Source organism: Rhinoderma darwinii, chromosome 9, assembly GCF_050947455.1.
Source record: "Rhinoderma darwinii isolate aRhiDar2 chromosome 9, aRhiDar2.hap1, whole genome shotgun sequence".
Lineage (NCBI taxonomy): Eukaryota > Metazoa > Chordata > Amphibia > Anura > Rhinodermatidae > Rhinoderma > Rhinoderma darwinii.
In genome coordinates this window covers 21,145,759-21,163,864 of record NC_134695.1, presented here as the reverse complement: position 1 = coordinate 21,163,864, position 18,106 = coordinate 21,145,759, and the positions used below count along the sequence as shown (strand labels likewise).

Sequence of the window (18,106 nt, the reverse complement as noted above, 5' to 3'; positions counted from 1 at the left end):
ACTGGCAAGTCATTCACCACTGGGTCTCTTCTCTTCACTTTCATCACTCCTAGGGCTTGTCCACATGTAGCGTATTTTCCAGAATTGTGGATGGAAAAATCGCAGCAGAATACTGTAGCTGCAAAGTGGGTGGGATTTAACAAATCTCATACACACGCTGCGTAGAAATTCCAAGCAGAAATTCACCTATGGTGCATATTTTTCGGACCACAGCACGTGAACTCCTGCTGTGGAAAGTGGACAGAATTCCTGCATTTTTCAGAGGAGTTGTCATCATCTACCGGCATTGCGAAAATAGGCACGATTTTCTGCAGTAAAAAACGCAGGAAATTGTATGTTTTTTCTGTAGCGGAATGTCTGCTACTTTCAACGGAATTGCTGCTGGAATTTTCTGCCGCAATTCCGTTGTGTGGACATGCCCTTAGCCTTTTGGTGTGTCCTATAGCTGCCATTTGTACAATCTCTTCAAAAATGGGAGCTGGACGATGCTTAGCAATTTGAAGACACTGTTTCCTGGCTTGTAGCCAAAAATAGGGAGGAGGGTAAGTCTCCCTCCCACGTTTCTAGCTGCTCTGTCAGGTTGCTTTGCCTGATTCACCTTGCCCTAATTCTTGGAAGTGCCTACATAGGAAAACATGTCAAAATTATTATTTAATTTTTAGTACTTCCCACCTTGTGGAAGAAAAAAAAATACACAAAAAAACGAAAAACGTATAATAAAAATAATTTATTAATTATTTTTTTTAATTCACGACTCATTTCCTTTTAATGCTACATTCACATTACAGGAAAAAATGGCCGCGTGACGGACGTTTTTTTTTTTTAACGGCCGTCGCATGGATATTTTTAGAACAATGAAGTTCTATGGCTGTATTCACACAGCCATTTTTTAAATACTGAATGTCAAAAAAAATAGGACATGGACGGAACGTATTTCGGCCGCAAGTCCCGGACCGAACACACTGCAGGGAGCCGGGATCCTAGCATCATAGTTAGTTACGATGCTAGGAGTCCCTGCCTCGCTGCGGGACAACTGTCCCGTACTGTAATCATGTTTTCAGTACGGGACAGTAGTTCCACGGAGAGGCAGGGACTCCTAGCATCGTACATAACAATGATGCTAGGAGCCCGGCTCCCTGCAGTGTGTTCGGTCCGGGACTTGCGGCCGAAATACGTTCCGTCCATAACGGACGTAACATGCTCGTGTGAACCCAGCCTGACAGCCCCATAGAACTCAATGGATCAGTTTTTAACGGAAATTTTTTCAAGAATCAATCCTTGTGACGGCTGTTAAAAACTGATCCTGGCCCTCACAAGAGCATTCCCCAGCACAGCGCTGCTTTAAGTACTGAGCCCGGGAAGCCCTTGACGTCACTGTCCATACAGATGTAGTCTACCTTGACTTTTAACGCATTAAATAAACAATGGCTAGATCTCTTTTCAATTACTTTTTGTTGTGTGATATCACGCTGCAGAAAGTTATCAGGATCAAGTTAAAGATGGCTACATCTATGTATGGAACATTGATGTCAGGGCTTTTAACAATGGAGTCCCCGGCCAGAGCATCACAAGCTTTCTGGCTGTGGACTCCTGTCTTGGGAAAGCCCTCGACATCACTGTCCATATAAGGACCGTGACGTTTGGAGCTTTGAGATGCAGGAATCCGACGCTATGGCTGGGGATGTTGCCAATGCTCTGGCTGGGGATTCCGGCATCTCAATGCTTCTAACACCACTGTCCATATATGGACAGTGATGTCCGGCACTATCTCCAAGAGCGAAATCCCCGGCTACAGCGTCGGCAACGCTCTGGCCGGGAATTACACTACAGGAGGAGCCACCGGCGTCACTGCATATATGCCGACGGTCTGGCCAGTGATTCCGCTCCTGGATAACCACCTGGCATCACTATCCATATATGGACAGTGATGTCAGGGGCTCTTCCTGGAGCGGAATACCTGGCTAGAGCATTGCAATGCTCTGGCTAGGGATTCCACTCCAGGAGGATCCCCTGACGTCCGTATCCATATATGGCTAGTGACACCAGGGACTCCTCCCAGGAGCGGAATCGCCGGCCATAGCATCGGCAAATCACTGGCTGGGGATTCCGCTCTTGGTGGGAGCTCCAATGGCGCTATATAAAGGGGGTGTGTAGCGCTATCCACAGGGTGGGATGTTTGTGACGCTATATACAGAGGGGTTGTCTGGCACTATCTAGGCGGGTGTGTCACTATCTTCAAGGGGGTGTGGCACAATCTACATGGGCATTGTGGCACTTTATGGCCACTATCTAGAGGGGATACTGGTGCAATCTACATGGGCACTGTGGCATGATCTATGCGGGTACTGGCACTTTATATGTGGACACTATGGAATGTTCTATGTGGGCCCCCTGGCACTATCTACAATGGGGCACTATCTACAGTGGGCACTGTGAAACTATCTACAGGGGCATTGCAGCACTATCTACATGGGCACTGTGGTGTTTTGGACAAAAAACCCTGAGAAATTAAATTCATCAGTTTTTATAACGGCCATGGAAAACAGACTGATGGACTGGAAATGGATGAATATTTGGAGAGACACTGATGTAAAATGGCCATTAAAAACTGATCAACTGTCAGTCCAACTGACAGTTGATCAGTTTTTAATGGCCGTTTGTTTTCACTGTCGTGTGAATGTAGCCTAAGGCCGTTTAAAGAACAATGAATTTCTATGGGTGCATTTTCACAGCCTTTTTTTTTTTTTTAACTGCCCGTGAATACTAGCCGTCAAAAAATATTACATGTCCTATTTTTGACCGTTTTCACACCATGTGCCTCACATCAGAAAATGGAAGAACTTTTTTTTATTATTATTGTTGGCAAAGTATCGTTTTGGTATGGATTATCGCAATATTACACAAAGTATCGGTATCGAAGTCCAAATGCTGGTATCGTGAGAACCCTAGTGGGTACTGTGGTACCATGTGGGCACTGTGGCACTATCTATAGTGGGGACTGTGGCAAATCCCCAATATAGTGCCACAGTGCCCATGTAGATAGCACCCCCTGTAGATAGTGCTACTATAGCAAATGCCCTTTGGCTGGGGATTCCGCTCATAGCACCTGTCCGAAGACACGAGTCCCCGGCCAGAGATCTTGCGATTCTCTGGCTGGGGACTCAATAGTTGAAAGCCCTGACTTCACTGTCCATATATGGACAGTGCTGTCAGGGGATTCCCCAGACTCTCCGCTCAAAGAAGCGCTGTGTGCGGAGAGTCCTCGGCCAGGATCAGTTTTTACCGGTCGTTTCAAGGATGGATTCTTGAAAAACGGATGGTAAAAACTGATCCATTGAGTTCTATGGGAGCGTCTGGCCGTGAAAACAGTAAAAAATAATACATGTAATGTTTTTTGATGGCTGGTATTCACGGGCCGTTAAAAAACGGCCATGTGAATACACCCATAAAACTGAATACACCCATAAGTGGCGGAAAACGGCCGTGTGACAGCCGTTAAAAAGAATGGCGTATGAATGTAGCCTTACTTTGCAGCATTTTTCCACAACTCCCTATAAGCTTTTGCACAGTACTGTATATTTACATGAAGAATAAATTCAAGAGTGAATACATAAGCATTATGGCATATATTACCAGTGATTTTCTAGCTGGGAAACTCAAGTAGCGCTGACAGTCTGGGATGTCGTGAAGACAGCTAAAGAGTGTATGGTAGATAGGGATTGCTTGAATTTTGTAGCAGAAATTACGTGCAGCTAAAGAATAGTGATAACAGTGAGGTTAAAGGGTTAGTTTGAGCAAAAGTCAGGAAAGAAATGCATGTACCCATGAGCTGAGAGTTGTAAGGGCCAAACTTTTTCAGACCTTGGACCTCTCTCTTGCAGATAATGTCACCTCTAACTTTATTGTGATCTTTCATGGGATTTTGCCTGAAGTTTTGGCATGGTCTTCTAACATAAAGCTGGATTTATGTATTTTAATGCGAGAGGGTCCTTTTATATGTTTTATATGATTTGTTTTTTACATTTTTGGTTTGGACCTCTACTTCTAAACAGGTGACACGGTTAAACAGGCAGATGTGGTGTTGCTTGGTTACCCTCTGATGTTTCCAATGTCTCGAGAACATCGCAAAAACGATCTTCAAATCTATGAGTCCGTTACAGATTCGGATGGACCTGCCATGACATGGGTAAATGTTTATGCATGGTTGACTTTTAATAAAGTGAATGCTCATTCTTCTTCCTTATATCCTCAAACATTATATTCTATATACAAGTACAATTACAGTCGTTACATCACAGTTACAACTCTATAAAATCTAGAAGCACAATTGCTTGACAGAGTCCGTTCTCTCCACTTGAAGTCCCTCTATTACATTAGTGTAAGGCTGGCCATGTATTTTAGATAGCTGCCAGACGAACAATCGTTTGGCTGACCGCTATTCCTCCCGACTCCCACATAAACATGCACGCTCGGGGGAAGTGAGAGAGCCACCGCCAGACTCCTCTGACAGTGGCTTATCTGCTATGAGAAAAAGGATCGACATGTTGCATTTCAAAATGCCGGACCCTTCTCTTGCCCGACATCTGCCATTGAGGACATCGCCATACACATTAGATGGTTGGCGGTTCTGCTGAAATCAGTGGGCTTTCAGCCAACATACATCTAATTTGTATGGCCATCTTAAACCTTTATTTCAATAAGGTGTCATGATAAAATACTGAAATATCAGCTATGAGCTTCAAAGTGAATATTCACGTCTGAACTTTTTTTTTTTTTAAGGTTCACAATTCTATGCTGATTGATTCCTTAATAAATCTTTATAGCTGCCATAGCTTCGTATTTCTGATACAGAACTCCATATGACCTGGATAGACAAATTTAAAAATAACATTCTGCCTGCAGTAAGATTGTAAAGGATCTGCCAGGCACAGCTTCGGGGTTATCGCCCATAGATAATCAGTCTGCACCTGCTTCTATGTCTGTGAGACTGACTCCATCTTCCACCACTCAGGGTGGCAGGCTTAGGAGTGGGAGAACCTATCACAGCCTGGCCAGCCGGAGCTAGCTCCCGCCCTCTGTCTATTTATACCTGCCTTTCCTGTTCCTCCTTTGCTTGTGATTCTTCTCGTTTTTTTTCCTGGCCCTGTTGCAGCTTCTTGTACTATTGTCCTTGCTTCATATTGACCCCGGCTTTCTCACTACTCTCCTGCTCTTCGTTTGGCACCTCGTACTCTCCTGGTGTGACTCGGCTTGTTCACTTCTCTTGTTGCTCACGGTGTTGCCGTGGGCAACTGCCCCTTTCTCCCCCTAGCTCTGTGTACCCTTGTCTGTTTGTCTGTCGTGCACTTATTGAGCGTAGGGACCGTCGCCCAGTTGTACCCCGTCGCCTAGGGCGGGTCGTTGCAAGTAGGCAGGGACTGAGTGGCGGGTAGATTAGGGCTCACTTGTCTGTCTCCCCACCCCCGTCATTACAAAGATATATACATTGAACTCAATAATAACACAGTAACTTGTAAGCTCATAACCCCCCTTTTGTTGCTGCAGTAGGCAGCCAGCAGGTTATCTTTTATATCTATGTATATGCAGTGTATTTTGAGCTCTGTATTAGAAAAATGGAGCTCCGACTGTTATCAGGATATATTAAGAAATGAATCAGCACAGAACTTTGGACCTTTTTAAAATGGTTATCCCAGAATCTAACTTTTATTTCAAAAAGCACTGTACCTTCCAAAATATAGAAAACATAGTCTACTACTTGTTTTTCTTCTCTGTTCTCTTTCTCCGGTTTCACCGTTCCCCTATCGATCTTGTAGAGTATAGTGGTAAGTCCTGCATGTCACTGCCATTTCAGATTGGTAAACTACATTTTTCCAGAAGCTCCATGCGTCTCCTACAGGCTCCTTCTCCTCCTAAATATGTGTAGATTTAGGGGGTTAACTTGATTGCAGCAGACCAATATCTAAAAGATAATACTCAAAAAGTATATCCTTTACTTGCACACGCTCGCAACCAGTGGCGGATTAAGTAGACCATGGGCCCTGGGCTGTTACTAAAACTTGGGCCCCCCTTCCTCACCCTGCCGCGCCGTAACTATTTTTAACACTACTTTTTTGGGCAAGCATTAACAGTGTTACGATTTCCCTTGTCACAGGGCTGTGTCCCTACATACTGACAGTATCACACTGTGCAGGGACACATCCACCTGACAAGGGGAATTGTCTATCAGTCCTGGACTGCAGAAAGACTTTTTGTGAAATACAAGGATTTCCTATAATAAACATGTCAGGAGAGGTGACAGATTCTCTATAAATCTAGTGACTCACAGGTGACGACGTCTCAGATTCTAGTATTTTTTTTCCTCTTTTCTTCTCCATCCGGTCCAGCGCTCATGACGACTTCTCCCGGCCATGACTAATTTCTGCAGAATTTGCCACTCAGATGTCTCCTCACTTTTCCAACATTTCCACACCTATAAACGAAAATAAAGTTATCATGGTGCCACATACTGTACCCCTAAATATAATAGCACCAAACACTGCGCGCCTGAATATAATACCACACACTGTAAAACACCACATGCACACAGCCCCCTGTACATAGTGCCACATACAGCCCCTGTAGATATTACACACCCCCATAGATATCGCCATACACAGCCCCCTCTATATATCACACATCCCCCCCCGTAGAGAGCATTACACACAGCCCCCTATAGATAGTGCCATACAGCCCCCGTGTAGAGAGCGCCACACAGCCCTCCCCCTCTTGTAAATAGCACCAAAAAGCCCCCCCTATAAAGAGCGCCACACACACACCACTGTGGATAGCACTACACAGCCCCCCCCCCCTTGTATATAGTGCTACACAGCCCTCCCCCTTGTATATAGTGCCACACAGCGCTCCCCCTTGTATATAGTGCCACACAGCGCTCCCCCTTGTATATAGTGCCACAGGGCGCTCCCCCTTGTATATAGTGCCTCACAGCGCTCCCCCTTGTATATAGTGCCTCACAGCGCTCCCCCCTTGTATATAGTGCCACATGTACACATTTAAAAACGTCATATTATATATATATATATATATATACATATATATATATATATATATTTATTGTATGTGTGTGTATCAGTGTGATTGATTGATTTTATTAAAAAATATTTTTACTTTTTGAGATACAGCAGCTTTGTATCCTGTATCCGTCAGGTCAGCAGGACTGACAGGGTCAGTGACACGCAAGATCCACCTCAAATCGGTCACGTCTAAGATTATAATTTAGCGCAGGGCCCGTTTCACTGATCTCGTCAGTCCTGCTGACCTGACGGATACAGGATACAAAGCAGCTGTATCTCAAAAAGTGAAAATATTTTTTAATAAAACGTAATTACAAAGTTGCACCAAACACACATTTTTATTTAAAAAAATATAATAACTGCTGAGAGCTCTATGGGGGGGGGGAGAGTTTGCCTGCAGTCAGATGGTTAGACCCCCTTGCAGTATGAGGGCTCTAGGAATAATCCCGCCTTCCCCCATAGGGTCCTCAGTCGTTACTATACTGCAAGGGGGGGGGGGGTTGAGCGTCAGTCAGACTGAAGAGAGCTCTATGGGGGGAAACTATTATCCCCCCATGGAGCTAGCTGCGGTCAGATGGTTAGCCCTCCCCCTTACTGCATAATCCCCCACCTAGCATCGGCCAGTGACTTTAACCAGTTCAGGACCGGGCTATTTTGAGCCTTCAGGACCAGACACTGTATATACATTTTTAGCACGCGTTCGTTAAATGGCTATAACTTTTTTATTTGTTGCGCTAACGACGTGAGTTTTGCGACATTTTTTCCGTAGACAATGCAGGTTTCTTTTTTTAATCGTTTTTATACACACCTTTTTTGCTATTTTAGAATTTTAATTCATAAAGTTTGAAAATAATAGTAAAAAAATAAGCTTTTTTACGTTTCATCTATTTTTTTTTTGATAATAACATAGCTTTACCCTAAAATAGACCTTTTATTTGTAATCGTCATTGTTTACCGTAAATTTTAATATAGTACATGTCTATATTAGGGTAATTGGGTCAGCGCTAGTGTTACAACAATGATTGGCGGGGGGGGGGGGGAACGTTTTTTTTTGGGGTGGGTATTTTATGTGTATTTAATTTTTTTTTTCACTTTACTTTACAATTTTTTTATTACTATGGTCTGTCCCTCAAAGGTCAAAAAAGACCTTTGGGGAACTTTACATATTTTTTTTCTTTCTTTTACACCATGTTTTTCCTCTGTAACTGGAGCTGCACAGCAGCCCCAGTTACAGGGGAAATCAGCCCTCTCATAGTGACGATTGTCACTAATAGGGCTGTGCTGGGTCTAGTAAGACCCAGCAGCAGTCTGTCAGTAATGGCACCCGGCGATCATGTGACCAGTCACATGATCACCGGGAGGAATAGAGACAGCGCCGCTGCTGCTGTCTCTATTCCTATACACAGCGTTCATTGAGCGCTGTGTAGAAGAGATCAGAGAAGACAGAAGCAGCGAAAGCTGCTTCTATCTTCTCCTCAGGGTCCCCGGCAGTCACTGACAGCCGGAGACCCGACATTCAGCTGCCCGATCGCTCGGGCAGCAAGTTAAAACCCGAGCCGTAAAAAGTCTATGGCTCGGGTTTTAAGGACCCTGACCGCTGGCCGTAAAAATACAGCCAGCGGTCGGGAACCAGTTGGGCAGGAGGATAAACCTGCAGCCAGTACTAACCTCAGCGATGGTGACCGCCCGCCCTTCTCTTCCAGCTTTGGAGTAACAGAACAGCCGTCCGTCGCTGTTCTGTTACACAAGGGCGGCACCAGCACGGTCAGTGCTTAGGACACGCCTCCCTGACAGGCGTGCTTAACGCCTGCTACCTACCCCGGCCAATTCCCTGCTCCTCCCCATCTCCGTAGCGGCAGATAGCAGCGCTATCGCGCTGAATAGTTTTGTAAGACGATGTGCGGTTCGGGCTGCCATGGGCCCCCTGGGAGCCTCGGGCCCCGGGCGGCCGCCGAACCTCCCATATGATAATCCGCCACTGCTCGCAACAAGTGTGCACCGTAACTCCGGCATTCCTCCTGGTTCTCTTCCTCACTGTCCTATGTAGGCCTCCCTAACACTGTCCCAATTCAATCATAGCCCCTTCCCAGCACCGCTCCAGAGAGACGCTGCATAGGCGTGCTAAAGCTTCGTTGGTTACCCCAAATGGATAATTAGGCAGTGTATGATGTGGTGGTATGGGAGTCTGGTAACATAAATTAGTTTGTAAGTGTATACCAATGTGTCCACCCTTAACTTTTCTGGAATTGCATTAAGTTATGCATTTTGTCATGAGACAAAATTCAGTACAATGTCACCCCATGCAGTAAAAAAAACGTATACTGTAATTTAACATATACTTATATTTTTTAACATAGGAGTCTGTGGGTGGGCAGATGACTGACAGATGGCATTTGTCACAGGCATTCGTTGGTGGTTTTTAGGTTTTTCTTTACATGTTTAACATCGCACGCCACACATCTCGCGATATGTCGGGTTAGAGAAGTTAAGGGAGGACACTTCTGTAAATTGACTGCTACTTTGACATCTGTGTTATGTTTCCTGTTGTGCTTCATCACAGGAGCACTGACCAGAGTAGAGTACACAAGAGAGCTAATGATCAAGAATCTGATGGGTAACATACAGTAGTAAGTAAGGTTGATAAAAGATTTAAAGGTGGTGTCCCTATTTTGGAATCCTGGGGAAAGACCTCTGTTCAGTGTCCTCCTCTCTTGTCCAGAGTGGAGAGCTTGTCAAGGGGCACCTGGTAGTAACAAGCAGGGATTGTCTAAAGCGGAGAACCGCTTTAAGTAAATTTATGTTTAACCTATTCTCCTGCCATTTTGTTCCAGAGGAAGGTTCAAACCCCCATCACATCAAAAGCATATCTCCCGTTATCTAGTATCCATACCTTATAATATTACTTTAAAGAAAGGCATCCAGATCTCTTTTGAACTTGTTTAGAAAATGCACCATGACCACATCCTCTGGTTGAGAGTTCCATAGCCTTGCTGCTCTTATAGTAAAGAATCCCCTTTGATGGTATAGAAACCTTTTTTCTAGATGTAGTGGATGTCCCCTTGTTATAATTACAGTTTTAGGTATAAACAGATCATTAGACAGATTTCTTTATTGACCTTTGACAAACTTATACATAATTATCAGGTCACCTCTAGGCTGTCTTTTTTTCTCCTAACTAAATAACCCTTATTTTGATAATCTTTCTGTAGTCCAACCACTTTATTTATTACTTTTGTTGTCTGTGTTTGAACCCGCTCAAGTTCTACTATGTCTTTGTTGTACATTGGCGCCCAAAACTGTACACAATACTCCATCTGACTAGTAATTTATAAGGTGGTAGAACTAAGCTCTCATCATGTGCATCGATGCCCCTTTTGATGCACCCATTATCTTATTTGTTTTTACATCAGCCTCCTGACACTGGCGTGGTGGCATGTATTTATTTTCCCTTACCAAGTGCATAACTTTTCAATTTTCAGTGTTAAACATCATTAGCCTCTTCCCTGATCAAGCCTCCAACTTATCAAGATCCACTTATAACACAATACTGTCCTCTTCTGTGTTAATTACTTTACACACTTTAGTATCATCTGTAAAAAATTTATATTTTGTTGTGCAATTCATCTACTAGGTTAATATTGAATATATTCAAAAGAACAGACCCAATACCGATACTTGTATTATGATACAAGTAATTGTGACCCGATTTAAATATAAACCGATCGTAACCACTCGAAGGCTATGTTCACACAGAGTATTGTGCAGGCAAAATTTCTGCCTCAAAATTCTGTTTGGAAGTTTGAGGCAGATTTTCCTCTCACTGCACGCGGCGTTTTTCTCCCGCGGCCATTGGTCGCTGCGGGCATAAAACGCCACGAAATACGCTTTCTCTGCCTCCCATTGAAGTCAATGGGAGGTCAGACGCGGAAACGCCCGAAAGATAGGGCATGTCGCTTCTCACTCCCGCGAGCCGGTTTTACCGCTGGCGGGAGAAAACCGCCCCCACCTCCCATTGAAATCAACGGGAGGCATTTTGGGGCCGTTTTTTACGAGCTTTTTGGCGCGGATTCCGCGTCAAAAAACTCAGTGTGAACTTAGCATAAGTTTTCTATCACTGAGCAAGTTATTTAGCCAAATACATACATATTTTCTCCCAGTCCCAGCATTAAAATTTTCATACATGCCCACCTTTTATTTGGCAAAATATCAAATGCTTTGTACAAAAATTTGATATATAACATCCAACGACTTACACAGAGAACTTACCTCCTCATGGAAGCTAATCAGATTAGTATAGCAGGACCGATTCCTTATAAATCCATGCTGATACTGAGCCAGGTTTGTTAAGTGAATGGATTATGGTTTTCAGATTTTGGACATCAAAATATGGAAATGTAAAGAAAGGGACTGGAGATATGATCTATATATATATATATATATATATATATATATATATATATATATATATATATATATATATATATATATAAAGCATTGTGGTGTTAGATACTGTATATGTGTAATGAATAATATAATTTTCCTCCTTTTTTTTTTTTCAGAGCATGTTTGCAATTGGTTATATGGAGTTAAAAGAAACCAAAATGGCACAACAGCAATTAAGGAAGTGCTTTGCGAACATAACAGATCCATTTAAGGTAAGATCAGTCTCTGAAATCACTTAGATCCTTGAAACAAGGGGTGGGGGTGGGATAGGTTTATGAATGAATCACCACAGTACAAGTACTTTAAAAAGAGTTTAAGAGATATTTACTCCATATTTGATGTATTTTCTTTTAGAAAGGTTGTGGCAGGTGAGTGATTAGTTAGTTACAATTGTGTGACATATTTATAAACTAACAATATCAATTAACAATAAATTTTGTTAACCGTGAACCACATAAACTGCCGGCTCCAATGTTATAATCGTAAATGTCGCCGTTATTATGAGACCTACTTATCAGCTTAAAGGCTATGCAAACCTTTTGAAGACCATTGGTTTAGTTGATCTCTTTATACTTCTAGATATGGACTGAAAATGCTGATGGTTCTGGTGCTGTCAATTTTCTCACAGGCATGGGAGGATTTTTACAGGCCGTGCTGTTTGGTTATACTGGATTCAGGTCTGTATCTTCCTGTGTGATTCCTTTTCTTCTTTGGTCTCAACATAGTAAACATAATGAATACTTCTAAAACAAGCTCTAAAACACAACAAATCTAAGGGATAACTTGGTTTTCACCCTTTAACCTCAGTACAGAGATGTGGAATTGGGTGCTAGTATCCCCAGTTCGCTACCCCTAAAGTAGTCTCCCTTATGAACAATCGACGTAGACTGGTGTGGTACAGGAACAGCAGACAGTATTCAGGGGTAAGGGCAGGCAGCAGATGGGCATTTGTGGTTAGCAGAGCAAAAACTTCAGGGTGGGCAGCAGAGGGTCATCACGGTACACAAGCAAGAGGTCAGGGCAGGCAGGGATGGTCAAAGTACAGGCTGAGGTCAATAACAAGAAATCCAGACAAACTAAAAGTAGGGTACTTCTAGCAAGCTAGAGAATACAACCTAATTGTTCATGCATTGGAGTGGAGTAGGCAGAACCCTTTTATATCTTGGGAAAGCTGGGTAGAATTTTGGTGCGCTCTAGCCCTTTAAGAAGAGAAGGGTCAGAGCGCACGCCATTGCAGTGGACAAGGAAGGAGGTGAGCAGCGGCGCAGAAAGCCACCAGAAGCAGAGACCAGAGGACACGAGATGGCCATGAGACAGAAGACCCTGGGAACTGGTGAGTATATGGTGGTGGTGGACGTTATATTGTGCCAACAAACCTTCCCCAACCCATAACAAAGCACAAATATGCAAGATAATAGCATACAGTGACAGTTTTAATTATTGCTAAGGCACCTCAAAATTTAGTCAATATGGAAAAAAATAGGGGGAGTTTTCGAAGAATAGTTACACAGTTGATAAGGTTGAAAAAAGACACCGCTCCATCAAGTCCAACCTATAATCCTACCGAGTTATTCCAGAGGAATGCAAAGCTCCCATGAGGTTGATGTCAATTGCCTCATATGGGGAAAAATTCCTCCCTGACTTCAAATATGGAAATCAGAAAATATCCCTGGATCAACTTCCCATCTCCACAATCTAGTACTCCTAACCTGTAATATTATATTTTTCAAAAAATGCATCAAGGCCGTCTTCAACTTCTTCAAATAATCAACCATCACAACATCCTGTGGCAGAGCGTTCCATAGTCTCACTGCTCTCACCGTAAAGAATGCCCGTCTGTGATGGTGGTGAAACCTTTTCTCCTCTAGACGTAGAGGATGACCCCTTGTCTTTGTTACAGGCCTAGGTGTAAAACTCATTAGAATGATCTCTGTACTGTCCAGTTATATATTTGTACATTGTAATTAGATCGCCCCGAAGCCGTCTTTTTTCTAAACTGAATAGCCCCAAGTTTAATAACCTTTCTTTATACTGCAATCCGCCCATTCCCTTAATTACCTTGGTCGCCCTTCTTTGCACCCGTTTTAGTTCAGCCATGTCCTTATAGACAAGATGCCCAAAATAGTACACAATATTCCATATGTGGTCTGACTAGTGATTTGTATAGAGGCAAAACTATGTTCTTGTCACGAACATCTATGCCTCTTTTGATGCATCCCATGATTTTATTTGCTTTGGCAGCAGCTGCCTGGCACTGGTTGCTAAAGATAAAGGTACTACCCAACAATATCCCCAAATCTTTTTCAGTAGTAGTAGCATAATTGTAAAATCTGTTTCCTCGGCCCAAGTGTGTAACCTTACATTTATCCACATTATACTTAATTTGCCATATTTCCGCCCAAACCTCCAGCTTCCCCAAATCCCTCTGTAGTATTACATTATCCTCCTCTGTGTTGATTACTTTAGAGAGCTTAGTATCCTCTGCGTATACTGAAATTATACTCTGTAAAAGCTCTACAAGATAATTTATAAACATATTAAAAAGAAGAGGGCCCAATACTGACCCCTGTGTAACCCCACTGGTAACTCTCTGAGGATGTACCATTAATAACCACCCTGTTTTCTATCACTGAGCCAGTTGTCGACCCAATTACACATATTTTCCCCCAGTCCCAGCATTTTCATTTCATATGCCAACCTTTTATGTGGCACAGTATCAACCGCCTTTGAAAAGTCTAGATACAACACATCCACAGCCTTACCCAGGTCCAGTCTAGAACTTACCTCATAGAAGCTAATCGGATTGGTTTGACTTGACCGATCCCTCATAAACCCATGCTGATGCTGGGTTAACAGTTTATTTGTATTGAGATACTTGAGAATAGCATCTCTTAGAAAACCCTCAAATATTTTACCCTTAATGGAGGTTAAACTTACAGGTCTATAGTTTGCGGGCTCACTTTTTGACCACTTTTTGAATATTGATGCCACTTTTGCTATGCCAGTCCTTTGGAATAGACCTAGTCATGATAGAATCCGTAAACATCAGAAATAAGTGTCTGTCTATCACAGTACTTAATTCCTGCAGAACACAGGGGTGTATACCATCTAGACCCGGTGATTTGCCTATTTTAGTGTTTTTAAGGCGGCGCTGCAATTCTTGCTGGGTTAAGCAGGTGACATTTAATGGAAAATTTACTTTATCCCTAATCATTTCGTCTGACATTGGATTTTCATGTGTAAATACAGTAAAGAAAAAGGTGTTTAACCCCTTAGTGACTAAGCCTGTTTTGGCCTTAAGGACCAGACCATTTTTTTTCAAATCTGACATGTCTTATTTGAAGTGTTAATAACTTTGAAATGCTTTTATTTTTTCATCCGATTCTGAGATTTTCTCGTGACACGTTGTGCTTTAAGTTAGTGGTAAAATTTGGTCGACACATTCAGCGTTTATGGAAAACACCAAAATTTATCTGCTTGTAAGACAGATAGTAATACCACACAAAATAGCTACTATTTCACATATCCCATATGTGTACTTTGTTTGAATTGTATTTTGAACGTCCTTTTATTTTTCTAGGACAAGACCAGGCTTAGAACTTTAGCAGAAATTTCTCACAATTCCAAGAAAATGTCAAAAGCCTTATTTTAGTGACTGGTTCCATTCTGAACTGGTTTTCGGGGCCTTATATATTATAAATCCCCTATAAATCATTCCATTTTAAAAACTAAACCTCTCATAGTATTCAAAACAGCATTAACGCTTTAGGCGTTTCCCAAGAATGAAAACAAATTAAAGGTAAAATTTACAAATGTCTTTTTTTGCAGAAAATCTGTTTTGATCCATTTTTTTCTGTAACACAGAAGTTTTTACCAGAGAAACACAACCCAATATTTATTGCCCAGATTCTGCCGTTTTTAGAAATATCCCACATATGGCCCTAGCGTGCTACTGGATGGAAACACAGGCCTCAGAAGCAAAGGAGTACCTAGAGGATTTTGGGGCCTTATTTTTATTAGAATATATTTTAGGCACCATGTCAGGTTTGAAGTGGTCTTGTGGGGCCAAAACAAAGAAAACACCCCAAAAAAGATGTCATTTGGCAAACTACAACCTTCAAGGAATTTATCAAGGGGTATAGTGGGCATTTTGACCCCACAGGTATTTTGGTTAATTTTGTGTAATTATGCTCTGAAAATGAAAATTACGTTTTTTTCTAATAAAATGTTTTCGTTCAGATTTTTCCATTTTCACAATAGATAAAGGAGAAAAAGAACCCCAACATTTGTAAAGCAAACTCTTCGGAGTACGGCAATACTCCATATGTGCTAATAAATTGCTGTTTGGACCCACGGCAGGGCTCAGAAGGGAAGGAGCGCCATTTGGCTTTCGGAGCTCAAATTTTGCTTGATTGTTTTTCAGGTGCCATGTTTTATTTGTAAAGCCCATGAGAGGCCAAAACAGTGGAAACCCCCTAAAAGTGACCCCATTTTGGAAACTATATCCCTCAAGGGATCTATCTAGGGGTATAGTGAGCATTTAGACCCCACAGGTCTTTTGCAGAATTTATTGGAATTAGGCCGTGAAAATTAAAATCGACATTTTGTTCCACTAAATTGTAGAATGTCTTCATTTTCACAAGGGATACTGGAGAAAAAGCACCCCAGCATTTGTAAAGCAATTTCTCCCGATTACAGCAATACCCCACATGTGGTCATAAACAGCTATTTGGATACCCAGCAAAGCTATAAAGGGAAGGAACGCTATTTGGCATGCAGATTTTGATGTATTGATTTTTGGCCACCATGTCGCATATGCAAAACCCCTGAGGTACCAGAGTACAGTGGAAACTGCACCCCTCAAGGCATTTATCATTTGCCTGGACAAATGAGCATGCGCACCATGCGCATTTGAGGTCTATTTTGGTGATTTTCACAGCATTGGCCCACAATTGCAGGGCTCGGAAGTCAAATAGTAAAACAAACCCCCAAGTAGTGACCCCCATATTGGAAACTACACCCCTTAGGGCATTTTAAGGGGTGTAGTGAGCATTTTGACCCCACAGGTAATTCTACATTAGAACTTAGTGCCCAGCGGATGGGGAAAATTGCAATTTTCCACCGATATGCCAATTTAGTGCACAATATGTTGTGCCCAGTTTGTGCTACTGAAGACCAATATCTCATAAACTGTTAAGCCAGTTCTCCCGGGTATGGCAATGCCATAAGTGGACGTCAACTGGTGTTTGGGCATGCTGTAGGAATCAGAAGGGAGGGAGCGACATTTTGCTTTTGGAGCGCAGTTTTAGCTTGGCAGTTGTTCTGTTTGGGGTTTTGCTTGTATTTCAGTTTCTAATGTGGGGGCATATGTAATCTGTGCAGGGTACATCAGGGCATAATAAGGCCTCATGCACACGACCGTAAAAACTCCCGTTATTACGGGTCGTAATCACGACCCGTAATAACGGGCTCATAGACTTCTATTGGCGACGGGTGCCTTCCCGTTTTCTCACGGGAAGGTGCCCGTTCCGTTAAAAAAGATAGAACATGTCCTATTTCTGGCCGTAATAACGGCACGGACAGTCCATAGAAGTCTATGGAGCTCTCGTAATAACGGGTGGCTACATGTGTGCACCCGTCATTACGGCAGCGTTGCTAAGCGACGTCAGTAAATAGTCACTGTCCAGGAAGCTGAAAGAGTTAACTGATCGGCAGTAACTCTTTCAGCACCCTGGACAGTGACTACCGATCAGTATAAACCTGTAAAAAATAAAAATAAAAGATGTTCATACTTACCGGCAACTTCCTGCTTCCTCCAGTCCGGTCTCCCGCCCGTTGCCTTGGTGACGCGTCCCTCTCGACATCCGGCCCGACGTCCTGGATGACGTTTCAGGCCATGTGACCGCTGCAGCCAATCACAGGTCAATCACAGGCTGCAGCGGTCACATGGACTGCCGCGTCATCCAGGGATGTCGGGCTGGATGTGAAGAGAGGGATGCGTCACCAAGACAACGGCCGGGTAAGTATGAATTTCTTTAACTTTTATTACAGAAAAGGCTGTCCCTTCTCTCTATCCTGCACTGATAGAGAGAAGGGGCTGCCGATTAGTGCAGTGCTATTTTGCTGCCAAAAACGTGCTCGTAAATACGGGTGGAATACGTGTGACACCGGACCCATATTTACGAGCACGGGTTCGTAAATACTGGTGCAAAACGGGTGGAATACGTGTGACACCGGACCCGTATTTACGCCAGTATTTACGGGTGGGAAAAAATACGGTCGTGTGCATGAGGCCTTAGAGGGTATAATAATGCGGTAAATAAATAATGACCCGCATATGTGTGGCCAGTGTCGCACTGATAAATGGTGCCCAATCTTATCCGCTTTTGGAACACTCTGCATACGTTTCGTCGCCATATTCTGAGAGCCAGAACTTTTTCTATTTTTTCTCCACTGGAGCTGTATGAGGGCTTATTTGTTGCGGGACAATCTGTAGCCAGCAATTCTAAAAACTTTTTTAGTTTTTTTCCAGTATTCACCGTGCGCCATAAATTACATTTTACTTTATTCTTCGGGTTGATTTGATTACAGTG

The 18,106-nt window shown here is 42.9% G+C and overlaps 1 protein-coding gene across 3 annotated transcripts in view; it reads left to right on the top strand.

Moving 5' to 3' along the window:
- Nucleotides 1-18,106, top strand: part of PGGHG (protein-glucosylgalactosylhydroxylysine glucosidase) — a 233,730-nt gene that overhangs the window by 166,789 nt on the left and 48,835 nt on the right. For all 3 annotated transcript variants that reach the window (XM_075837336.1, XM_075837338.1, XM_075837337.1), the window contains exons 10-12: nucleotides 4,053-4,186; nucleotides 11,630-11,725; nucleotides 12,093-12,190. In XM_075837336.1, coding sequence (XP_075693451.1) covers nucleotides 4,053-4,186; nucleotides 11,630-11,725; nucleotides 12,093-12,190 — 328 coding nt within the window. The remainder of the gene's footprint in view (nucleotides 1-4,052; nucleotides 4,187-11,629; nucleotides 11,726-12,092; nucleotides 12,191-18,106) is intronic.